The sequence below is a fragment of the Rhea pennata genome, chromosome 27 (genome assembly GCF_028389875.1).
Source record: "Rhea pennata isolate bPtePen1 chromosome 27, bPtePen1.pri, whole genome shotgun sequence".
In the NCBI taxonomy this organism is placed as follows: Eukaryota; Metazoa; Chordata; class Aves; order Rheiformes; family Rheidae; genus Rhea; species Rhea pennata.
In genome coordinates, this window is record NC_084689.1 from 1,980,976 (window position 1) to 2,003,148 (window position 22,173).

Consider the following 22,173-nt stretch of genomic DNA (forward strand, 5'->3'; position numbering starts at 1 on the left):
TTGGCTTCATTAACGCCCCCCTCCTTCCCCTCCCCCCCCCCCCCGGCCCCTTCCCCGAGCGGTCCCTCGAGCCCGGCTGGAATGTGCGTGGTAGGGACAGAACCAATCCCATTAGCACCCGGAGATTGTTTTTCATTTGGGTTTGCTGCTGTTGAATCACCGGCAGCTCGGGCGCGCGCGTGGGCTGCAGGACGGGCGGAGGGAGCGCGCCGAGGCGTCTCGGCCGCGCTGCCGCCGGGCGCGGCGCCGGCCGGGAGCGTTTGCCAGCTCCAGCGCAGCGTCGGGGCACGGGAACGGGGCGAGCGGGCGCAGGGAGCGCTCCGGAGCCGCCAGGTTTTTGCCGCCCCTGCAAAGAAAAGAAATAAAGCAGGAGAGGGAGGGAAGAGGCGCCGGGCGGGAAGCGCGCCGGCTGCCTGCTGCGGGGCCGGGAACCAGGCGTTTTCATGCGTCGGGGCCGGCTCCCCGCTCACCTGCTCCTGGCGCCGTTTTCCAACCCCGGTGTAAAGGAGGGGGGGCTCCCACGCCGGGAGCGCCGGCGCCCCGGAGCGCTCCGCTGCCTGCAGGCCCCGGGACGCCCCGGCCTTTTGCAGCTCCCTCTTCAGCTGCGGCTGGCGCCGAGGTTAAGCGGAAAAGGCCCCCGTGCCCGAGGACGTGGCTTCGCGCGCGGGGCCGCACGCACGCGGGCAGGCACAGGGTTGCACGCCCGCAATGCTCGCCCAGGGCAGCTCAGCCTCTTCCCCCTCCTCCTCCTCCTCCTCCTCCTCCTCCTCCTCCTCCTCCTCCTCCTCCTCCTCGTGGCCCCAGCTTGCCTTCGGCGCCGGCGCAGCTCCCCCAGCCCCAAGCAGCGGGTGCCACTGAGGGGCATCGCTCCGCGTTGTTGCAGAACGACCCAGAACGGGGATCCGGCTCCGTGTTGTCGGCTTCCTCCTCGCTTCGGCTCGCAAAGACGGGCCGGCGAGCCGGGACGCGGCCGGCGCCTGCCCTCCCGGCCCCACGCGGCGCCCGAACCCGCGCCCCGCTGCCGCCCAGGGAAGCCGCGGACGCCGCCAGGACCGGTACAAACCTTTATTCCTCCTCCTCCTCCTCCTCCTCCCATGCAACCCATGTACTGAGCGGAGCTGCCCCAAAGCGACGCCGGGAAGAGGGGGACGAACAGACCCGTCCCCACCCCGGGTGGCATCACGTGCCCGGGGGATCCGGGGCCAAAGCTGCCGCCGGTTGTGGCGGTCCCGGCCGCGGGCAGAGGGCCCGGCGCGGGGGGCCCCCCGCGTCCCCCCGCGTCCCGCCGCAGCGCGGCTGCGTCCCGGGGCTGCATCGTGCCCGCCTCGCTGCTCCCCGCCTCGCGAACCCTCGGTGTCGGGCTTGCGCGACGGGGAGCCCCCGCCGCAGCCGGCCCCTCCTGCCCGGGGCGGCACCGGCGCCGGCACCGCTACACCAGCGCCGTGTCCAGGTCGACCTTGACGGGCAGTGGCCCGGCCGGCTCCTCCGGCTCCTCCTGGTCCCCGTTGATGCTCAGCGGCTGCAAGAGATTTTGGGGAGACCCGGCGTTTCGGGGGCGCCGGCGGGACCCCGCGCCGCGCCGTACCTGCGTCTTGACGTGCTGCTCGGGGGCCGTCACCAAGCTGGCGCAGCTCAGCCACAGCATCACCACGACGGAGAGGAAGAGGCAGGCGGCCAGGATCCAGCGAGGAAGGCCCGAGCGCCTGCGCCGCCCCGGGAAAAACGGAGCCCGCGTCGGCGGCGGGGGCCGCGCCGAGCCCCGCGTGCCCGGCAGGTCCAGCCCGTCCACCGGGGCTAATCCCCCCCCCCGGACCCCCGCGCCGCCCCACTGCACCTACCTGGACATGCAGCCGAGGAAGTCGTGCTCCGGCAGCGGCGGCTCCGGCGCGGCGCCCCTGGGCTCCTCGGCGGGGGGCTCCCGCCCCAGCGGACGGGGGCCTGGCAGGCGGAGAGGCGGCGCTGAGCCCCGGTGCTGAGCCCCAACCTGGCCCCCTCCGCCCCCGGCTTCTTGCAGCAGGACCCCCGGCTCCAGCGCACCTGCGCGGGGGCCGGAGCCCGGCCACGTCCGCTCCGGCGCGGGGTCCTCCAGCTCCGGCGCGGACTGGCGAGGCGGCGCGGCGAAGGAGGGAGGAGGAGGAAGGGCAGTCAGCGAGGGCGCCGCGACCCCGGCGGGCAGGGACGCTCCCGGCGCGGCGCCTGCGCCCCGGCCCTACCTGGAACACCAGCACCCTGCCGTCGTCCGCCTGCAGGTAGAAGGTCCAGGTGGAGGAGATGAAGCTCTGGGCAGAGCTGACGATGCCGGTGCAGAAGGCGGAAACCAGGTCGAACGCCGAGAACGGCGGCGGCGGCTCCAGCTCCGGGCTCTGCAGGGCAGCGGGAACGCCGGGTCACCGGCGCGCGGCCGGAGCCACCGGCGCAGCCCCGGGCGGGAGGAGCGCGGCGGCGGCGGCGGCGGCGATGCCGAGGGCGTTCCTCCGCTGGCAGCGGCCCCGTGCCCCGGATTCTTGGCCGTCTCGGCGGCTTGTTATTTTTAAAGCATCCCTGCTGGAATCCGCTTGGCTGCTGCCTGCCACTGGCTCCGAACATTTTCCGACAGCCCCTTGCACGGTCAAACCGGCAAACAGGAAATAAATAGGTCAGATTCTGTATCTAATTATTATGCTAAATCTGCTCTGCCTGCTTCCCTGGGAACGGGGCGCAGCGGCGCTCGGGGAGGGCGGCCCGCTGGGCCGGGAGGCGCCGCGGCTCCGCTGGGACGCTCCCGCGCCCGCTCGCCCTGCCGCGGGGCTGCGAGACGGCGCCGAGGAGAGGCCGGGGCCCTTTCGGCGGCTCGGGAAGCGCCGCTGAAGGCAACACGGTGTCGTTCCCCCCCCCCCCCACCGCCACCACCACTTCTGCCAGCACAAAATCTTTGCTTGCGCAGAGCCAAAAGGCTCCACGCGGGACCATGGCGGCGGCGGGGGCCTGCTCCGGCCCCGCGGCTTCGAGTTCGGCGGCGCGGCGTTCCCGCGCCGCCGGCGTTCCCGCGCCGCCGGCATTCCCGCACCACCAGCCCGGGGCGAGGGGACGGGGGCTCCTGGCGTGCGCGTCCCCCCCCCCCCAGCCCCGGCGTCACCTGCTCGCGCCCACTCTCCGCCGGGGCCGGCTGCTCCCGGCAGCCGGTGGCGCAGCCGGACTGCTCCTCGGCTCGGCCGTAGGCTTCGGCACAGGCTGCGGGGCGAGAGGACGGGGCGGAGGGTGAGGGCGGGGGCGGCGAGCGCGGGCGCCCCGTCCCCGGGCGGCGTGCGGGGCCGCCGGCTCTTTACCTGTTTCGCACTCGGCTCTGGTCGCGTTCAGCCCGGCGCTGGCGTCCACGAAGTGACAGATGGAGAACAGCCGGCAGCCCCGGTAACAGGCGTTGAGAACAGCATCCTGCCGGGAGCAGGAGGAGGAGGAGGAGGAGGAGGAGGAGAGCGGGGCGCTGGCGCGAAGCGCAGCCCGGGGCTGCCCGCGCCGCCGGGCGCAGCCCGCCCTGCGCCCAGCTGCGTCCCCCCCGCCGGGACGGTGCCGAGCGGGCCGGGGCTGCGGGCGGCCGTGCCGGACGGCGCGCGAGCTGCCGCGCTCCCGTCCGCGGCGAAGGCTCGGCGGGGCCCCGGCGGGCAGCGCCGCCGCTCCGGAGGCATTTTGCAAGGCCAGAGCCCGTCGTGCGCTGGCAGGACGCGGGGGCTGTGCGGGTGTGAGTGTGCACGCAGTGGGGGCTGTGCACACGCAGCGGGGGGCACACGGGGGGTGGGCACGCATGGAGGGGGGTGCGTGCCTGGAGGAGGGCGAGTGCATGCACAGGGGGTGCATGCACAGAGGCTGTGTGTGCTGGATGGGGCTGCACGCACATGGGGGTGCACGCACAGGGGGGTGCACGCACAGGGGTGCACGCACATGGGGGTGCATGCACGGGGGGTGCACGCACATGGGGGTGCACGCATTGGGGGGGTGCATGCACACGGGGGGGGGGGGCGAGCGCCAAAGGAGCCAGGAGGGGGAAACGGCTCCGCTCCAGGCTGCGGGAGCCCGGCGCGGGGCGGCTGCCGGCACCGGCCCGGACGCGGCCCCACGCCAGCCCGGGCGGCGCGGGGCTCCCGCCTCCCGGCCCCGCGCCGCCAGCCCAGCCCCACGCTCCTGTCCACGGCGCCCGCCGCGGCAGCCGGCCCCGGCGAGGCCGCAGCACCGGCCGGCCCGGCGGAAAGGCGCCGCGCTCTGCCTCTCGGCGGGACGAGGCTCCGCGTGGACGAGGCTCCGCGGGGCCCCCCGGTCGCGCCGGCCGCTATTATTATTATTCTTTTCTACACCGGAGCTAGTTTTGAAAGGAGAAGGGAGCCAAAACGCCCCAAACGAGGATGGGTGCTGGCACCAGGGACCCCCCAGACCCGCGGCGGGTGAGACCACCGGGGAGGCCTCAAACCGGGGGCAGTTGCTGCCGTCGGGGCTGGTGGTGCCCAGACCCCCCTCGCCGGGGGCAGACCCGGATACCCGGGCAGGGGCAATGCCCGAGCGGGGCGGGCGGGTGCTCCCGGTGCCCCCCACAGTGCTGCGGCCCCCCCTCCCCACAGCAGCTCAGTGCTCCCAGTACCCGTGGTGCTGGTGTCGCCCCAGTGCTCCCAGTGCCTACGATGCTCACGGTGCCCATGATGCTCCCAGTGCCCACACCGTGCTGGTGCTCCCAGTGCCCCCGGTTCCCCAGTGCTCCAGGTGCTCGTAGCACCCTGGTGCCTCCAGTGGCCCCAGTGCCCCCGGTGCTCTCGGCATCCCTGGTGTTTGCAGTGCCCCCAGTTCCCCCGGTTCCCCTGGTGCCCCCAGTGCCCCCGGTGCTCTCAACATCCCTGGTGTTTGCGGTGCCCCCAGTTCCCCGGTGCCCCCGGTGCCCCCGGTGCTCTCAACATCCCTGGTGTTTGCGGTGCCCCCGGCGCCCCCCGCGCCCCGGCGCCCCCCGCGCCCCGGCGCCCGGCCCCACTCACCGCGGCGGCCCGGTGCGGCAGGCTGCGGCCGCACCGCGCGTGGCAGGCGCCGGTGTCGCCCAGCTGCGGCGCGAAGGGGTCGGCGGCGGCGGCGGCGGCGGCGGCGGCGGCCAGGGCGAGGCCGAGGGCGAGCAGGGCCCGGGGGCCGCGGGCCGCCATGGCGCGGAGCGGCGCGGAGCGGAGCAGCGCGGAGCGGCGCGGAGCGAACCCGCCGCCGCCGCCGCCGCCGTGACGCGCCGTGCGCCGGGCGGGGGCGGCCGGCGGGGGCCGGCGCGGGGGGAGCCGCCGCAGCCCTGCCGCAGCTCCGGCGGCCCCGGCGGCTCCCGCGGCCGCGGCGCGGGCACCGGGGGGGGCGGCGGCGGCGAAGGGGGGGGGTGTGAGGGGGTGAGGGGGATCTGGGATGCAGGGGGATGCGGGGGGCTCAGGGGATGCAGGGATCCAGGATGCAGGGGGATGCAAAGGGATGCAGGGAGATCAGAGGATGCAGGGAACCAAAGATGCAAGGAGATGCAGGGGGACACAAGGGGATGCGGGGGGGCTCAGGGGATGCAGGGATCCAGGATGCAGTGGGATGCAGGGGCTGCAGAGGGCTGGGCGGATGCAGAGGGATGCAGGGAGATCGGAGGATGCAGGGAACCAAGGATACAAGGAGATGTAGGGGGATACAAGGGGATATGGGGGGCTCAGAGATGCATGGAGCTCGGAGGATGCAGGGGGATGGGAGGTGCCGGGATACTGGGGGACACAGAGGGTCCTGGGGATGCAGGGGAACAGGGGGGTGCAGCAAGTCTGGGGGACACAGAGGGGCCAGGGGATGCAGGAGGATACAGGAGACGCATGAGGACTGCAAGGTGCAGGAGTCCCAGGGGATGCACAAGGACTGTGGGGTGGATGCAGAGGAATGGGGAGGGGGAGCAGAGGGTCCCCGAGACCAGGAGGCACAGAGAGACTGGGGCTGGGGGGGCGCAGGAGGACTGGGGAGTTCAGGGGACTGGGGACGCATTGACACTAGCAGCACCCAGGAACCAGGGGTGGGGGGAGCAGGAGGCGATTCAGGACCAGGAAACAGGCTGGGCTGAGGGGGGAGCAGAGGCCCCGTGGCGGCCCCCAACGCGCAGGCCCCAGCCCGGGCCGGGCAGGCTGGGTGCGGGGCACCCCCGGCTCCGACGGCTGCGTGTCGGAGCAGCGACGGCCCCGTGGGGCCGTGCATTCCTGCGTGATTATACGGCAGGCGCTGCGATGCCGGCGAGGCCGCGCACCTGGGGCCAGAGGTGCTTTCCCCACCCGGCGAGAGCAACGAATCCACCCGGGGGGGCCGAGTCCGGGTGGCCCCGTGACCCCCAGCGGCGGGTCTGCGGCAGCTCGTGGTCCCCACACCAGCCCCAGCGCGCGTTCTCCCCGACGCCCCAGATTTACGGCTTTTATTTTGCAGGGTTTAAGCGGCGCTGGGCCTGGCGCCTCGCCGCCTGTCGCCACCGGGCCCATTAGCCTTATTTACGGCAGCACCCCGAGGACGCGGGCCCAGTGGGGAGGAGGGGGCTTCGCTCGGCTCACGCCCCTAATGGGGACCACATGGCCGCGGGCCCCCCACCACCGCCTTCGCCTCGCCGGGCCGACCTGGCTCCGGCTCTGCCGCCCCCCTTCCCCTCCGCTTGGCTCCCGGCCAGCCATGGGTCCCGGGCCGCTGAGTAACGGCCGAGTAAATGGGAGAGATTGGGGGCCATTGCCGTAAATCACAGCGCGCCGACGGGGGGGCTCCGCCGGCCAGGAGGCACCGCGGAGCCTCGGCCCGCGCCCGTCGGCACCGGCACGCGGGTCCTGCGGCGCAGGAGCCCTTCCCGCCGCACCTGCAACGCGCTGGGCGCGAGCCCGCCGCCGGCCCCGCCGCGCTCCCGCCGTTCCCTGCTTTCCATAGCGAAAGCCTTCCCAGGCAATAATATTCCAGTTGGCAAATATTTACTGCCGGGTAGTTCCCGGTCCTCCCTCCCTCCTCCTCCTCCCACCCCTCTCCAGAAACCACTCGACGCTTTTTTCGCCTTTATCGCTAGTGACCTACATTTCTCGGGGCTGCGGCTGGGGTGGCCCCGCGCGGATGCCAGCCCCGGGCGCCTGCGCGGCTCGGCGCCCACCCGCCGCGGTGCCCAGCCCTCGCGCCCCAGCACCCCGCTCGGCATTCACTGCGGGGTTGGGTTTGGGTTTTTTTTCCCTCCTTTTCCCCTTAGAGATTAGGAAACACCACCATGGGGCTGGTCGTGCTTCCCGGAGCAAACAGGGTGCCGGGGGCGCGGCGAGGATGCCGTGGAGCACAGGGCGGTGCGCGGGGGTGGCACGGCAGGGGTTAAGCGGGTTATAAATTACCCACGAATGTGGAAACGTTACTGAGAAGAATATAAAGCAAACTCTGCCTGCTGGATTCTTTGCATTTCTAGCCTCTTTATTTTTCCCACAGGTCACTTTAAAAGGATGCAGACAGCAATACGCGCAGCTCCGCTGCGGCTTTCCTTGGGCTTCTTTCTGCGTTGGCCTTTTTTGTTGTTGTTTTTTACACCCTCGCCCTTGAGCCAGATGCTATCGCCGTCCAAGGACCTCGCGGAGCGAGCTCTGGCTGGGAAATCAAGCAATTAGATTAATTTGGGATGCTAGGCCCCGCGCGGGTGAGACGGCGCCGGCCAGCAGGAAGGCAGAGCTGGGGCAAGGCTGGCGGCCGGGCTGGAGCCCGGGGCCGTGCCGGGCTCCCGGGAGCAGGGCCGGGGCCGCCGGGCGCTTCCGCGGGCGAAGCCCGGCGCGGGAAGGGAGCGCGGGGCGCCGGGGGCCGAAACAAGCAGCTTGGCTAAATCGCGCTCGGATCCTATTGCTTGCTCCAGGTGAAAAATGGGAAGGTTGAGCCTGCCCGTGGCTGGGGAGGGGGGAGCAAAGCGGGGCCACGAAGGCGGCATCCTCACCCCAGCTCCCACTGGGATGGGGCATCCTCGTCCCCTGGCCGGCTGCCACCGGGATGGGGGCTCCCGGGCAGCGCCGCGGCGGCCGGTCGGGTGCACGTGGCCGGTGGCTCCCCGCTGCCGCCAGACCCCGTCCGCCAGACTCCGACGGCTCGCGCTGAAATCTCTCATGCTGGGGGTCTCCCCCGGGCTGACAGTTTGGGGGAAATTCCAACGAAAACAATTCAGAAGCTTCCAAACAGCGGGGGCGATGGGAAAGGGCATCGTTTTCCCTCCCTCTCTGCGGGGTGCCTGGCACCTCCGTGACCTGCACTGATTCCCGTGGAGGGTCCCCCCCCCCGCTCACTCAGGGGCTGTCCCTCACCCTGGCGTCGGGGCTGAGCCTGTCCCGCACACCGGGGTCCCCCTTTGGGAGAGCGTGTCCCCGCCCCCCCCCGCCCCCCCCCGCCAAGCTCTTCCCGCTCCCAGCGGTTCCCTGCCCTCGGGCAGCGTCCAGGGAGACTCCCGATCGCTCCGCCACGGGGAGGAGAAAGACGGGGAGGACGGAGGGGAACGCGGGATGCCCGGCAGAGCGAAGGGCTGGAGGGCCCAGGGCGGCCGGGGGTGCCCGTGCCCACCGGGCAACGTCCCCCGGGCTGGAAACGGGCCCCCGGTGGGGCAAAGCTCTGGCCACGGCTGAGTCCCCGACGGCAGCTCCCGTCTGCCCGGACCCCCCAGCCCCACGGGCCGGGCCGGCCGCGGCGCCGCTGCCTCCTGCCTGTCTCGGGACCCCGAAAGCAAACGCAGAGCAAATCCCAGGGGGAAGCGGAACCACCCGGAGCTCCCCCCCCCCACCCCCGTTAATTTTTCCAAATCTGCGGAATAAACAGGCCGCGGGGGCTCCACAGAGAACCCCGGGGCTCGAGGGAAGGGCTTTCACCGAGGGGAAAAGCCACCATCTACTCGCCGCGGGTGGAGCGGGCTGGAGGAGCCCCCGCCGCGCAGGGAGGGGGGCGCCGGTGCCGGGCGCGGCGCGGCGGGGGCGGCGGCGGCGCCGCGTGTGCAGCGCCGAGCACGGCCGGGAGCGGCGGGCGGCGGCGGCGGCCCCGGGGGCGCGGGAGCGTCCGGGAAGGCTGCGCATGAGTCACCCGTGGGAAGGCGGCCCCGGGGCGGCTCTTACTCACCTACCGCGGGGCTCCGGGGGGGAGCGGGGCACTGGCCGCTGGGGTGGGTCGCCGCGGGGGGCGCGCGGGGGGGGGGGGGGGGGGAAGTGCGCGGCGTCGCGGGCCGGGCGCGCCCACGCGTGGGCGTTGCAGCGCGGCGGCACCGGCGAGCCCCGCACCGCCAGCCGGCGGGCGGGCGGGCGGGCGGGCAGCAGCCGAGACCGAGCCCCGCGCTGCCGGGACCCCGGGCCGGTGCCTTTCTGCCCCCCCGGGGGCGGGCCCGGGCCGGGCGGGGCGGGGCCAGGGCGGCATTTAGGGCTTGGGCAACCGGGGCTGCTCAGACTTGCTCGGGACTTCCCCGGCCGCGTCCGTGCGCTCCGCCGTCCCGGGCCCCGACGGCTCCCGGGCCCGGTGGCGGACATGCTGGCCCTGCTCCTGCTCTGGCTGCGCCTTCTCCGCGCCGAGCCGCTGGCCTGTAAGTACCGGGCGGCTCCCGCAAGGTGGGCACCGCCGGTGCGCCCGTCGGGGCCGCCCGGGGAGCGGCGGGGGGGGGGGGGGGGGAGGCGCGGCTGGGGCTCCCCTCTCCCCGCCCGCTGCCGCCCTCCGTTCGCCGCGGAGCCTCCGCCGGAGCGGTGAGGGCATGGCCGGGCCCGCCGGCGGACCGGGACCTGGACTGGGACCGGCTCGGGACCGGGCAGCCCTCGGGGCTCAGCTCCTGGCTGCCCCGCGGCGAACAGCGGCCCCCCACCTTCCCCTGGCCCCCGCGGTGAAGAGCAGGGACCCCCCGTTTCCTCCCCCCCGGGCCAGCAACAGGGACCCCCTCACCCCGCGGAGAACAATAGGCGAATCCCCCCCGCCCGTCCGCAGGAGCGGCAGGGACCCCCCCGCCTGGCCGCAGAACAATGAGGCCCCCTCGGCGCCGGAGAGCCGCTGATCCCCCCCCGCCGCCGTCCCGGCAGCGCCGACCCCCTCCCGCAGAGCAATGCGCCCCCTCCCCCCGCCCGGGACAATGGACCCCCCCGGCCTCCATCCCGAGAACAATGGCGAACCCCTTCCTCGTGCGGAGGGCGAGCACCCCGCGCCCAGCCCCGAGGAGCCCCCCCCTCCCCCCGAGAACAATGGAGCCCCCCCTCCCCTCGAGAACAATGGAGCCCCCTTTTCCCCACCAGAACAATAGGGACCACCCTCCCCTCCAGCCCCCCCCCCCTCCCCCGAGCAGCGGCAGCCCCGGGGGGGGGGGTCTGCCCGCCGCTCTGCCCCGCGGGCTCCGCGGCCGCAGGTCCGGCCGAGCCACCTGTGGGCTGAGCGCGGGCGGCCTCGGCGCCGGCGGGGCCGCGGAGCCCGGGGCGCGGAGCCGCCCGCCGCTGCCTCCTCGTTTCCCACGAGGCCGGAGCGAAGGGAGAGAAAATTCCCTTTCGCTGCAGCAGGAAGTTCGGCTTCCTCCTCGCGGTGGGAATTTCCCGAGGCCCCGGTGGCCCCGGGGCGCGAGCCGCCCGGGCCGGGGGCAGCGGCGGGCGCGGGGGATGCCGCGGGACGGAGCCGCGCCGCCGCCGCGGGGCTCGGCCTCTCCCGCCCTCCGCGGGCGGCCGGAGCCCGCCCTGGGGAAGCACCGCAGAGCCGTAACCGGGGCCGGAGTCGCTGGAGCGGCCGTGCCAGCGCCGCGCCGAGGGAGCGAGAGCCGCCGGGAGGGTGAAAAGAGGAAAAAGCCCCGTCGGGGCAGCCCCCCGCGGGGGCCGGTTCCCGCGCGGGCGGTGCGGGGGCTCCCGCGGCGGGCGGCAGCCGGTCCCGGGGGGGTCCCGGGGGGCGCCGGGGGCTCGGAGCTCCCGCACCCGCCTCGGGCCCTTCTCCGGGAGCGGTTTATTGCCTGCGGCGGCACCTCGACGTGCTCCGAGCGACCCCCCGGAGCGACCGGCACCGCGTAAAAGCGAAGCCGCGTATCCTGCGGGCGCGTCTGCGCCCTCCTGACCGCCCCCCCGGGCCGCGGGACGGGCGTGAGAAGCGCCGGTCGGCGGCGGGGAAGGGGAGGAAGGCGGCGGGAGCGAGCGGAGAAGGGCCAGAGCGGCGGCGGGCGCCGCGTCCGCCCGCGGACCTCGTCGCTCGACATTTTACGGAGCTTTAAGTGTGTTTTTTTTTCTTTCTTTTTTTTTTTCTTTCGCAGAACTCAGGGCTGCACAAACTCCTTTTGTTTCCCCTTGTTGGACTCTCTGGGACTTTCTTTTTCTTAAACCTTTGCAGGTCTTAATAAATCTTTAACTGATCTCAAATGCTTTTATCAGCGCGTTTTCCTTTTCTTTCCCAGCCGCTTAAAACGCTGATATAAAAATAAAATGAAATCCGGCCATTCGAAAGAAAAGCGTAAACGTTCCTGACACCTTGGAAATGTGGTTTTACTTTATAGCATTACTTAGCACCTGATCAGCTTTTTTTTTTTTTTTTTTTTTTTTTTAATAGGAAAGTAATAAAACTTCTAGCAGGTATTTTGGTTGCGAGTTGCACATTCCTCACGCTGACTGTGTCTCTCCGGCCCTTTTCCTTTCCAATCTGAAAACTTCACACTTTTCCCTTTTAAAACATATGTTTGTTGCTGTGGCTGCGCGTAGAGGGGGGGTGGGAAAAAAAAAATGGGAAAAAACCTGGCCCCTCGAGCCGCTCCGGCCCGGCGGTGCTGCAGCGGGACGGGAAACGTGGCTGTTCGGCGGAGCGTTTCCAGTGCTGCTCGGATTCGGGTTTGCTGGAGTTTAGGGCCCAGCTCCGGCCGCCTCCTCCTGGCTCGGCTAACGGGGCCGCCGCCGGCCGGGCTCGCGGGTGCCCGGGGCGGCACGGTGCCCGCCGGGAGGTGACCTGCGCCGCGGCGCTGGCACGTGCGGCCTCCGCCGCCCCTCGGCGCTGAGCGAGCCGGCGAGGGCGGCGGGAGGGAGCCGGGGAGCCCGCGGGGCCGCGGCCGCGCGCAGCGGAGCCGCTGCGACCTGTCGCCCCCAATTACCTCCCGTTGCTTAATTTTCTTTTTCCTTTTTTTTTTTTTTTTCCCTCCTTCCTTCCTCCCTTCCCCCTGCGATCGGGTTTCCAGCGCCGCAGCCGAGCCCGTAACCTTGCGCTTTGCAAAAATAAACGCGTTTGCTTTGAAGCCGCTCGACGGAGGGATTGCAGTGCCAGGCGCCCTCTCGTTTATTTATTTTTTTCTGTCGTCCCCCCCCCCCCAAAAAAAAGCCCTCCCTGAGGAAAAAAATAAACGGCGGCAGAGCGGAACCACGGGCGGGTGCCGGGGCCGGCGGGGGAGGCGCTGCCGCGGCCCCGAGCCCGGTGGCACGGGTGTCGGAGCCGCCTCGGCCGGGGGGGCCCGAGCGGGCCGCGGGGGCGGGGGTAAAGCAAAAAGGGGGAAAGGGGAAAAAAAAAGAGGGAAAAAAAGGCAGTTTCCATCGTTGCTTTTGAAATCCTTTTGTCCCCCAAATTTAGAAAGCCACCGGCCAGCCCGGCCCCGCAAAGCCGCGTCGCGTCCCCCCGGGGCTGCCGGGTCAGGCGGTGATTGCCCGGGCAGCCGGGGACCGCGCCGGGGCAGGGGCTGCACCCTGGTTTTTCATCTGATTTTTTTCTCCCCCCCCTCTTTCTTTCCCCCCCCCTCCCCTTTTATTTTTCTCGCGGCAGATCCTGCAGTCATTTCCCCCCAGGACCCCACGCTGCTCATCGGCTCCTCGCTCACCGCCACGTGCACCGTGAGCGCCGACTCGCGCCTCCGAGCCGAGGACCTGTACTGGACGCTCAACGGCCGGCGCCTGCCCGCCGCCTCCTACGCGGCCCTGGGCGCCACGACGCTCAGCGTGGCCCTCGCCCGCCTCAACGGCTCCAGGCAGCAGTCCGGCGACAACCTCGTCTGCCACAGCCGCGACGGCGGCATCCTGGCCGGCTCCTGCCTCTACGTCGGACGTACGTGCGCCGCGGCGGGTGCATGTCCCCGGGCTTGCTGCTGCTTTTGCAATCTCTTGCATTTTTGCAATTTTTTTGCAATTTTCTTTGTCATTTTTTGCTTTTTCCATTTTTCTTTTTTTTTTTTGCAAATTTTTGCATTTTTGCTTTTTATGCATTCTTTCTGCATTTTTGCATTCTTTTGCATTTTGGACTTGCAGGCGCCGAGGCTGGGGGCAGCCCTGCAACACGCCAGGCTCCGGGCTGGATGTTTTTTGGGGGGCTTTTTATTTTTTGCCCCGGGGAGCAGCGGCACAGAGCAGAACCGCTGGAGCAATTCGGAGTGAGCGGAGGCGAGCGCCCGCGTTGGAGCAGGGCCAGGCACGAGGATCAACACCCCGGCTCTTGCCGAAACGTGCCTTGGGCTGAGGCCGGGGCGCCCGGCGCGGCTCCCCCCAGCCCGGCGCCTCGGCGCGGCGCGGCTCGGCTCGCTCGCGGGCTGCTCGCGCTTCCAGGGCTCCGGCGGGGCAGCGCTCCCGGCAAGGCGGCTGGCGCTCGCCGCCCCGAGCCTGCGCTGGCAACCTGGGCTGAAATCACACTTGTCTGAATCAATAATCGTAAGATTTTATCTCGGGCTATTTTAAGGACGGTTCTATGTCCTAAGAATACGGAGGCTTAACTGGGAACAGAGACTTCTGCTGTTGTTGCCATTCCCGGAGCCCAGCATGGGCGAAACGGGCCGGAGCTGGAAATCTCGGCGGCGCCACTCCGGGGCGAGCTCCGCCGCTCGCTGGCGTCTCCGCGGGGCCGTTGCAGCCCGGGCCGTCGCTCTCCTCTTCCAGTGCCCCCCGAGAAGCCGGTGAACATCACCTGCTGGTCCAAGAACATGAAGGACCTCACCTGCAAGTGGGCGCCGGGCACGGAGGGGGAGACCTTCCTGCACACCAACTACACCCTCAAGTACAAGCTCAGGTAGCGCCGCGGCGGGCGGCCGGCCCGGGAGACGAGCCGGGCGGGGGGCACGGCGCCGCGGGAGCCGCGGGTGCTGCCCGGGGCCGGTGATCAAACACCTTTGCGAGTGCGTCGCTGGCGGCATCAAACGAATCGCAGCCCCCGCTCGGAGCCGTCGCTCCCTTCTTGGAAACGTGCGGTGTAAAACGCGGAGCAGCAGGCGCCCGGTGCCCGCAGCGGGTCCCTCCCGGCCGTGCCGGCGCGCACGGTGCCGGCGCGCGCCGGCTGTTCCAGCCGCGGTTCCCGGCGGTGCCGGCGCCGGAGCCCGGCGCTCACCGCGCGCCCGCTCGCAGGTGGTACGGCCGCGACAACACGTGCCAGGAGTATCACACGGCCGGGCCCTACTCCTGCCACATCCCCAAGGACCTGGCCCTCTTCACGCCCTACGAGATCTGGGTGGAGGCGTCCAACCGCCTGGGGGTGGCCGTGTCCGACGTCGTCATGCTGGACATCCTCGACGTGGGTGAGCGCCGGCGCCGGGCCGGCGGCCGAAGCGGGGCGCGTGTGGGGGGGTGGGGGGGACGGGGCGGTCCCGGGGGGCCGGCGCCGCGCGAGCAGGAAACGGGCGATCCGTGAGCAGAATTGCTCCTAATCTAATTAGGATGTTTGGGCGAGTTTTTCCCGGCGGCGTCTGCGGCTCCTTAACCCCGCGGGCCCCGCGGCGGCGGTGCCGGCGCCCCGTGCGAGCCCCGGCCCTCTCCCGCAGTCACCACGGACCCGCCGGCGGACGTGCACGTGAGCCGCGTGGGCGACCTGGAGGACCAGCTGAGCGTGCGCTGGAGCTCGCCCCCGGCGCTCAAGGATTTCCTCTTCCAAGCCAAGTACCAGATCCAGTACCGCGTGGAGGACAGCTCGGAGTGGAAGGTGGGTCGGGGGGGGCTCGCGGCGGCGCCCGGCCCCCCGCCCGGCCGCCCGCGCTGCCCTGCCGCCCTCCTCCGCCCCGCAGGTGGTGGACGACGTGGGCAACCAGACGTCGTGCCGCCTGGCCGGCCTCCGGCCCGGCACCGTCTACTTCGTCCAAGTGCGCTGTAACCCCTTCGGCATCTACGGCTCCAAGAAAGCCGGCATCTGGAGCGACTGGAGCAACCCCACGGCTGCCTCCACCCCCCGGAGCGGTGAGCGGCCCCCGGCTCCCCCCTTCCCCGCCCGCGGGACGTGCCGAGCGGCTGTTCCCCGCTCCGTGCCCGGCACCTGGATTTCTTGCAAAGGAGCCAATTCGGAGCTCTTATTTCCCGGCGGGGAGGCCGCTCGCTTCCCTGCTTCCCGCGGGGTGCCGGGGCCGGGGCCGGGGGGCGGCGCACCGGGGGCCGCTGACGCCGCCGTGCCCGCAGAGCGGGCGGCGGGCGGCTGCGAGCCCAAGGGTGGCGAGCAGAACACGACGCTGCGGCGGGAGCTCAAGCAGTTCTTCGGCTGGGTGAAGAAGCACGCCTACGGCTGCTCCAACCTCAGCATCAAGCTCTACGACCAGTGGCGCGTGTGGCTGCAGAAATCGCACAAAACACGGAACCAGGTAGGTAAGGACCCTTTTCGCTCCTCTTTCTCTTCTCCCCGGTACCGGAGCGGTGGCGGCGCGGGAGGGGGGCCGGGGTACCCGGAGAGGGATGCCAGGGTGCCCATGGGGGGATGCTGGGGCCGGAGCACCCATGGGGGGATGCCGGGGGCTGGGGTGCCTAGAGAGGGATGCCAGGGTGCCTGTGGGGGGATGCTGGGGGCCAGGATGCCTGGAGAGGGATGCTGGGGGCCGGGACACCCACGGGGGGATGCTGGGGGCCGGGGTGCCCGGAGAGGGATGCTGGGGGCCGGGACACCCACGGGGGGATGCTGGGGGCCGGGGTGCCCAGAGAGGGATGCTGGGGACCGGGACACCCACGGGGGGATGCTGGGGGCCGGGACGCCCACAGGGGGGATGCTGGGGGCCGGGACGCCCACAGGGGGGATGCTGGAGACCAGGGTGCCCAGAGAAGGATGCTCAGGGCTGAGGTACCCACGGGGGGATGCCGGGGGCCGGGGCGCCCGGCCGGGGCCTCGAAGCAGGGCTGTGCTCTCCTCGCAGGTGCTACCCGGCGATAAGTTGTAGCCCCCGCGGGACCGAGCGCCGGCAGGACGGCAGGCGGCGGCGGCGGCGCCCGCCCGGGGCCCCCCGCGTCCTCGCCGGGGCGGCGCGGCGGCCCCCTCGCCCGGCGCGGCCCCGCTCCTGGCGGGCTCCCGGCGGCTCGGCGCGGGGCGCCGGGGCGGCGCGGCGCTGCTCCGGGGGCCGCGTGCCGGCGGGCGCGCGAGGGGGGTCCGGCCCCGGAGAGCCCCGCGGGCCCGTTTGCGCCTGATTGGGCTCGCCCGGAGCCTGCTCTCGTTTTGATTCAAACCAGCCTCGTTTGGGTTACGTTTCAGACAATTAGGAACAGATTTGAGCTTAATGCCAATAAACCTCTCCAACCCCACCGGGGCCGGCGTCCGTGGCACGCGCGCGCGCGGGGACGCAGCGGGCGGCCCAGGGCTCGTGCCGCCACACGCACCGGGGGCTGTGGGGGGGTGACGAGCCTGGGCTGCTCCGGCCCCCGGGCAGAGCCGCCGGCACCTGCTCTGGAGGGTTTTGCATCTAAACGGTGGGTGCAAGCTGGTGCCCCGGCCACGTGCCCCCCCCCCGTGGGTCGCCCTCCACTCCGGGCTCGCGTTTCCGCCTCCGCTCGCCGCCCCCCCTTAGAGCACGCAACTCGGCCGGCTCGTGGGGACGCGTTTATTGGGGGGGGTCCAGGGCCCCCCAAAGCTCCCGGGGGGCTGCTGCAAGGCCGGGGGCGAGCGGGGCCCCAGCGCCGCGGGCAGCGCGCCGCGGCCGGTCCCGCGGGGACACCCGTCACTCGGCTTCTTCCGAATCGTACTTGAGGTCCTGGAGAATTTCGCTGATTGCCTCAATGGTTTTAATTAGCCTAGGAGAGCGGATGGAAACTATAAATAAAGCCCATATGGAGCGTATTAGCGGGGCCGCCCGGCGCTCCCCGCGCTGTTTATGAAACACTCGGCCCGGGCGGGCGGCCACGCAGCACCGCGCGGCGGCCCCCGGGGCTCCCGGCGCCCCTTTTCCCGCGGGGCGCAACGGCGGAGCCGGGAGCTCGTCCCGTCCCGTCCCGTCCCGTCCCCCACCCTGGGCGACCTTGCCACCTACTTGTGCTTGAGCTCCCGCACCTCCTGCTGATGGGCGTCCACGCCGGGCTGGTCCTGCGCGTGCTGCCGCGCCAGCTGGAGCTGCGCCGTCTGCAGGGGCGGCCGGAGGGAGCTGAGCCCGCTCGGCGCAGCCGGCCTCCCCCCCCCCCCCCCCCCCCCAAAATCCATCCACCCCTCCCCGGCTCTCACCAGCTGCAGCTTCTCCTGCTCGCGCTGCTGGATGCGGGCGAGGTGCTGGGCGAGCTCGGGGCGGCCGCGCTCCTCCCGCAGCCGCCCCTCGATCTGCAGGATCTCCCGGGAGATGCCGCGGAAAGCCAGCGCGATCTCGTGCACCAGCTGCCGGTAGCGCGGGAAGTCGTAGCGCGGGGCGCTGCCCAGGTACGCGCGGTGGCCCCTGGGGACGCGCGCGCGGGCGGAAGGCCACCGTCACCCGCCGGCCGCGCTCGGCGCGCGGGGCGGTTTCGCCGCCGCGGCATCGGCCCACGACCCCCCCCCCCCCCCCAACCCCGTCCGGCCCGGCAGCTCAACCCCTCGCCCACGCTGGGCTTTTGAGCTGCGTTGGGGTGTTTTCGGTTCGTCTGCAAGCCCAGGGGTGCGGGGAGTGAAGCGTCGTTGCTAAAGCAGGACACAGGTGCCTGGCGTGGGGCGTCCTCGCTCCCCCCCCCCCCGAGGATGCAGCAGCAGGGACCGGCAGGGGGGCAGAGCCCGCGGCTGCCTACGGGGCTGGGGGGGGGGGGCTGCGCCGGGACCGGCGCCGGGGCCGCGGTACTCACTCCTCGAGGAGCCGGTACGCCTCGACGCGCTCGCCCTGCAGGGCGTAGAACCGCCGCAGCAGCGCCGCCACGGCCTCGTCCGGCTGCGGGGAGGAGAGAAGGGAGACGGCGGCGCCCGGACCGGCGCCGGGACCCTCGTCTCCTCAGGCACACGCACTGGTGCCGGCCCAGGCGCCGTCAGGCCCCAAGCAGACCCGGCACCAGGACCCTCCGCAGCACCGCGAGCGGGGGCTGGAGCGGCCCGGATCCCCCCCCGCCCCAGCCAGCACTGGGACCCCCCCCCCTTGCCCTACACATGGACCAGCACCAGGACCCCCCCCCCCAATCCCATGCACACAGACCGGTACCAGGAACCCCCCCACCCCCTCCCATGCGCACAGACCGGAACCGGAACACCTCCTGCCCCGTGCACATGGACCAGTACCAGGATACTGGGACACCCCCCTCCCCACGCACACGGACCAGTACCAGGATCCCCCCCTCCATGCACACGGACTGGAACTGGAATGCCTCCCACCCTGTGCACATCGACCGGTACCAGGATACCGGGACACCCCCCTCCCCACGCACACGGACCGGTACCAGGATCCCCCCCCAACCCCCCCCCCCCCATGCACACGGACCGGAACTGGAACGCCTCCCACCCTGTGCACATGGACCAGTACCAGGATACCGGGACACCCCCCTCCCCACGCACACGGACCAGTACCAGGATCCTCCCCCCCCATGCACACGGACCGGAACTGGAACGCCTCCCGCCCCGTGCACACGGACTGGCACTGGGACCCCCCCCACACCCCGTGTACACAAACCAGAACCGGGACCACCCCCCCCCCCCGCAAGCTCCCCCACGCACAGTGCCGGGCACCAGACTCCCCTCCCCACGCCGCCACGCACACGAACCGCCTCCCCCCGCCCCCAGCGTGCGCACACGGCCCGGGCCCGGGCCCGGGCCCCCCCGCCGCCGCCGCCCCAGCCCCACTCCCGGCGGCCGCCGGTGCCCGAGGGCCGCCCCGCGGGGCTCTGCCGGCGCCCCCGGCCCCGCTCACCATGGCCCGCGGCCCGGGCCGCTCCCGGCGCCGCTGCGCGCAGGCCCGGCGCGGCGCGGAGGCGGAGCGCGGCGGCGGCGGTGCGGCGGCCCCGCCACCTGCAGGCACCGCCCGGCATCGCCGCCCGCCGCCCCGGCCCGGCACCCGGCCCCCACCTCCCGCCACCCGGCCCGGTGCGGGCTCCCCCCAGGCGCCCGCACACACCACGCCGCACACCAACGCCGGACGCACACAGCAAGGCTTTATTGAGACCCCTCCCCGCGGGGGCGAGGTGACGGCGGGCCGCCCGCGGGGGCGGCGCAGAGAGGGCCGGCGCCTCTACTTGACCTTCTTCTTGGGGCGCAGGTTGTTGGTGTGGCCGCACTTCTTCTTGCGGCAGTTAACGGCGCGAGGATGGAGACGGGCGTAGCACCTGCGAGAGCAACCAGAGAGCGCGTCAAGGGCTGCGCCCCGCAGACTCGAGGCGGCGGGGACGAGGCCTCGGGGAGCACTGAAACGTCCTTTAGAGCAAGGCGGATAAATCCGGGCACGGATGATTACAGCACACAGTAGGAGCTTATAAACACCCGTGTTCCCTACTGAACTGGCAGCAGTCACCAGTCCACAACGGAGCTCTGTGGCCCAGAAGCAGGGCTGGTAACATGACTCACTATGGGCACATTCAAAAATCAAGAATGCGAAGCTACCCACAGGGCTCTGTGTGGACAGAGAGTTACATGGAAAAAGAGGGCACAAAGACAAGGAAACTCGTGGAGAAAGAGGGCACTAAGACACAGAAATTTGCTGAAGCTCCAGGAGCTGTTCCAGTGAGACAGGCAGGTGAGACAAAACAGTGTTTCACCAAGGAACTATGTTTTGAGCACACAACCCCCCCCCACCACAGAAGCGGGGTAAGAACGGGGGTAAGGAAGCTGCCCACAGCTCCGGAGGCCAGGACGTACTTGCGGCAGATCATTTTGTCACAGTTGTACTTCTGAGCAAGCTGGCGAAGGGAAGGCTCGATGATGCCTCCACGCAGACGCAGCACCAAGTGCAGGGTGGACTCTGAAACCAAGACAGACGCCACTGCATGAGCCTCACCGCAAGAACTGGGCATTGCAGGGCAGTGCCCAGCACACCGTCCGCAAAGCTGCCACATGTCACAGTGTGTTAGGAAGCCTGAATGCGGCCTGAACTTCTTTTGTACTAGAAAATATGAAAATTGTGTAAGATACCTTTCTGGATGTTGTAGTCTGAGAGAGTGCGCCCATCTTCCAGCTGCTTGCCTGCAAAGATCAGTCGCTGCTGGTCAGGAGGGATACCTGGGAGAGACAGAGGCGTCAGCCTGGGACACTGTTTGGGCTTAGTCACAGCATCAGGATTGAGGAGCAAACGGGGGAGGGCGACAGCGCCACGGGAGCAGACGCAGGACAGCAGACGAGGGCACCTCGACTGCCCGCGAGGGCGGCAGAGCCGCGACGCGGAGCGGCGGGTCACCCGTACCTTCCTTGTCCTGGATCTTGGCCTTCACGTTCTCGATGGTGTCGCTGGGCTCCACCTCGAGGGTGATGGTTTTGCCCGTCAGGGTCTTCACAAAGATCTGCATCCTGGCACCGTTTGGCCTGGGGGAGAGCAGCGGCCGGTACCCCGTGAGCGGGGCCTATTGGGGGGGGGGGGGCACGGCCTCCACACGGGACCCACCGCGGGCTCCACAGGCAGGGCCCAGGCGTCCGCCCCCCCCCGACCCCGCCAAGGCCCGAGGCGCCGCCGCCCTCCTTTCCCCATGAACCCAGGCGCCCCTTGCCCGCCCCCCCGGCCAGGCCCCCCCTCCGCGGATCCCTGCCCCGCTCCCGGGGGCCCGGGGCTGGGCCCCAGCCCGCCGCCGCGGCCCGCGCACCCGCCCGCCGCGCCGCCTCGCCGCCGAGAAAAGGGCCGCCCGGAACCGGAACCCGCCCGCCGTGACGTCACAACCGCGCGCGTCACCGCCCCCTCCCACCCGCGCTCCCCGCCGGGCCGCAGTGCGCAGGCGCGAGCCCGGGCCCGGCCCCACGGCCGCCACTCACCCCACGGCCCGGCCCCACAGCCCGGAGCCCTGCCCCGAGCACGGCCCGGCCCCACGGCCGCTACTCACCCCACGGCCCGGCCCCACGGCCCGGAGCCCTGCCCCGAGCACGGCCCGGCCCCACGGCCGCCACTCACCCCACGGCCCGGCCCCACAGCCCAGAGACCTGCCCCAAGAATGGCCTGGACCCACGGCCCGGCCCCACGGCCGCCACTCACCCCACAGCCCGGCCCCGCGGCCCGGAGCCCTGCCCCGAGCACGGCCCGGCCCCACGGCCGCCACTCACCCCACGGCCCGGCCCCACGGCCCGGAGCCCTGCCCCGAGCACGGCCCGGCCCCACGGCCGCCACTCACCCCACGGCCCGGCCCCACGGCCCGGAGCCCTGCCCCGAGCACGGCCCGGCCCCACGGCCGCCACTCACCCCACAGCCCGGCCCCACAGCCCAGAGACCTGCCCCAAGCATGGCCTGGACCCACGGCCCGGCCCCACAGCCGCCACTCACCCCACAGCCCGGCCCCACGGCCCAGAGCCCTGCCCCGAGCACGGCCCGGCCCCACGGCCGCCACTCACCCCACAGCCCGGCCCGATGGCCCAGAGACTTGCCCCAAACACGCCCTGGACCCACAGCCCACACTCACCCCTCAGCCCTGGCCCCTACCCTGCGCTTGCCCCATAGCCCTGGCCCCATCCCCTGGCACCAGACCCCACAGTCATCCCACAGTCCTGGCTCCGAGCTTTTCACTCCCCCTGCACTCGCCCCTCAGCCCTGGCACCAAACCCCACACTCACCCCACAGGCCTGGCCCCCGGCCCAGCACTTGGTGCAGACCCCTGGCCCCCAGCCCCATCTTCCTACCCCCCTGCAGCCATTTCAGCCCCTCGCAAACAGCAGCGGACAGTAACAGCAGGGGCCATTCCCACCCAGACACCAATAAGGGCTCGACAAGGGAAACAGCCTGGTGGCGAAGGCACCAGGAAAAGCCACCGCGGCTGGCGGGCTCCCTGCACACAGCGAGCGTGGCTACGACCCTTCCCGCAGGAAGGTCTACGGTGCGACGTGAGACAGGTGAGTACGTAAGAGGAAACGGGCTCAGAGCTCTTGCCAGTTGGTGGGAAACCTGCTGCGGTTGCTGGTGCGCGTTTGTTATTCCCGCTTAGCTGTGGCACTAGC

At 71.5% G+C, this 22,173-nt stretch overlaps 4 protein-coding genes and 1 long non-coding RNA gene across 9 annotated transcripts; 1 reads left to right on the forward strand and 4 right to left on the reverse strand.

Moving 5' to 3' along the window:
• Positions 1-797: 797 nt before the first annotated feature.
• Positions 798-5,150, reverse strand: TMEM59L (transmembrane protein 59 like). Of its 3 annotated transcripts, XM_062596220.1 has the most exons (8): positions 4,992-5,150; positions 3,306-3,411; positions 3,116-3,210; positions 2,214-2,363; positions 2,038-2,101; positions 1,839-1,938; positions 1,586-1,703; positions 798-1,495 (listed from the first exon to the last, which is right to left on the reverse strand). In XM_062596220.1, exons 1-8 carry the CDS (start codon positions 5,148-5,150, stop codon positions 1,430-1,432), a joined length of 858 nt encoding a protein of 285 aa, XP_062452204.1. In that variant the 3' UTR covers positions 798-1,429. The 3 variants fall into 3 exon arrangements, with proteins under 3 accessions (XP_062452204.1, XP_062452203.1, XP_062452202.1); XM_062596219.1 differs by having other exon boundaries at positions 798-1,703; XM_062596218.1 differs by having other exon boundaries at positions 798-1,519; positions 1,839-2,101.
• A 2,274-nt stretch (positions 5,151-7,424) lies between these two features.
• LOC134151686 (uncharacterized) lies at positions 7,425-9,151 on the reverse strand. The gene is made up of 3 exons (XR_009960891.1): positions 9,094-9,151; positions 7,934-8,120; positions 7,425-7,596 (listed from the first exon to the last, which is right to left on the reverse strand). It is a non-coding gene; the product is annotated as an uncharacterized LOC134151686 (long non-coding RNA).
• A 149-nt stretch (positions 9,152-9,300) lies between these two features.
• On the forward strand, positions 9,301-16,140 carry CRLF1 (cytokine receptor like factor 1). 2 transcript variants are annotated; one of them, XM_062596171.1, is made up of 8 exons: positions 9,301-9,547; positions 12,715-12,993; positions 13,815-13,944; positions 14,277-14,446; positions 14,690-14,847; positions 14,930-15,098; positions 15,315-15,497; positions 16,037-16,140. In XM_062596171.1, exons 1-8 carry the CDS (start codon positions 9,493-9,495, stop codon positions 16,051-16,053), a joined length of 1,161 nt encoding a protein of 386 aa, XP_062452155.1. In that variant the 5' UTR covers positions 9,301-9,492; the 3' UTR covers positions 16,054-16,140. The 2 variants fall into 2 exon arrangements, with proteins under 2 accessions (XP_062452155.1, XP_062452153.1); XM_062596169.1 differs by having other exon boundaries at positions 9,302-9,547; positions 15,315-15,493.
• Positions 16,141-16,700: 560 nt separating this feature from the next.
• Positions 16,701-19,005, reverse strand: REX1BD (required for excision 1-B domain containing). Its single transcript, XM_062596293.1, has 5 exons — positions 18,962-19,005; positions 17,913-17,995; positions 17,329-17,533; positions 17,141-17,229; positions 16,701-16,904 (listed from the first exon to the last, which is right to left on the reverse strand). The coding sequence occupies exons 1-5, from the start codon at positions 18,962-18,964 to the stop codon at positions 16,832-16,834; spliced, it is 453 nt and encodes a 150-aa protein (XP_062452277.1). The 5' UTR covers positions 18,965-19,005; the 3' UTR covers positions 16,701-16,831.
• A 177-nt stretch (positions 19,006-19,182) lies between these two features.
• UBA52 (ubiquitin A-52 residue ribosomal protein fusion product 1) lies at positions 19,183-20,917 on the reverse strand. Of its 2 annotated transcripts, none has more exons than XM_062596113.1 (5): positions 20,838-20,917; positions 20,444-20,562; positions 20,176-20,262; positions 19,903-20,005; positions 19,183-19,373 (listed from the first exon to the last, which is right to left on the reverse strand). In XM_062596113.1, exons 2-5 carry the CDS (start codon positions 20,544-20,546, stop codon positions 19,280-19,282), a joined length of 387 nt encoding a protein of 128 aa, XP_062452097.1. In that variant the 5' UTR covers positions 20,547-20,562; positions 20,838-20,917; the 3' UTR covers positions 19,183-19,279. The 2 variants fall into 2 exon arrangements, with proteins under 2 accessions (XP_062452097.1, XP_062452098.1); XM_062596114.1 differs by having other exon boundaries at positions 20,890-20,894.
• Positions 20,918-22,173: the final 1,256 nt, after the last annotated feature.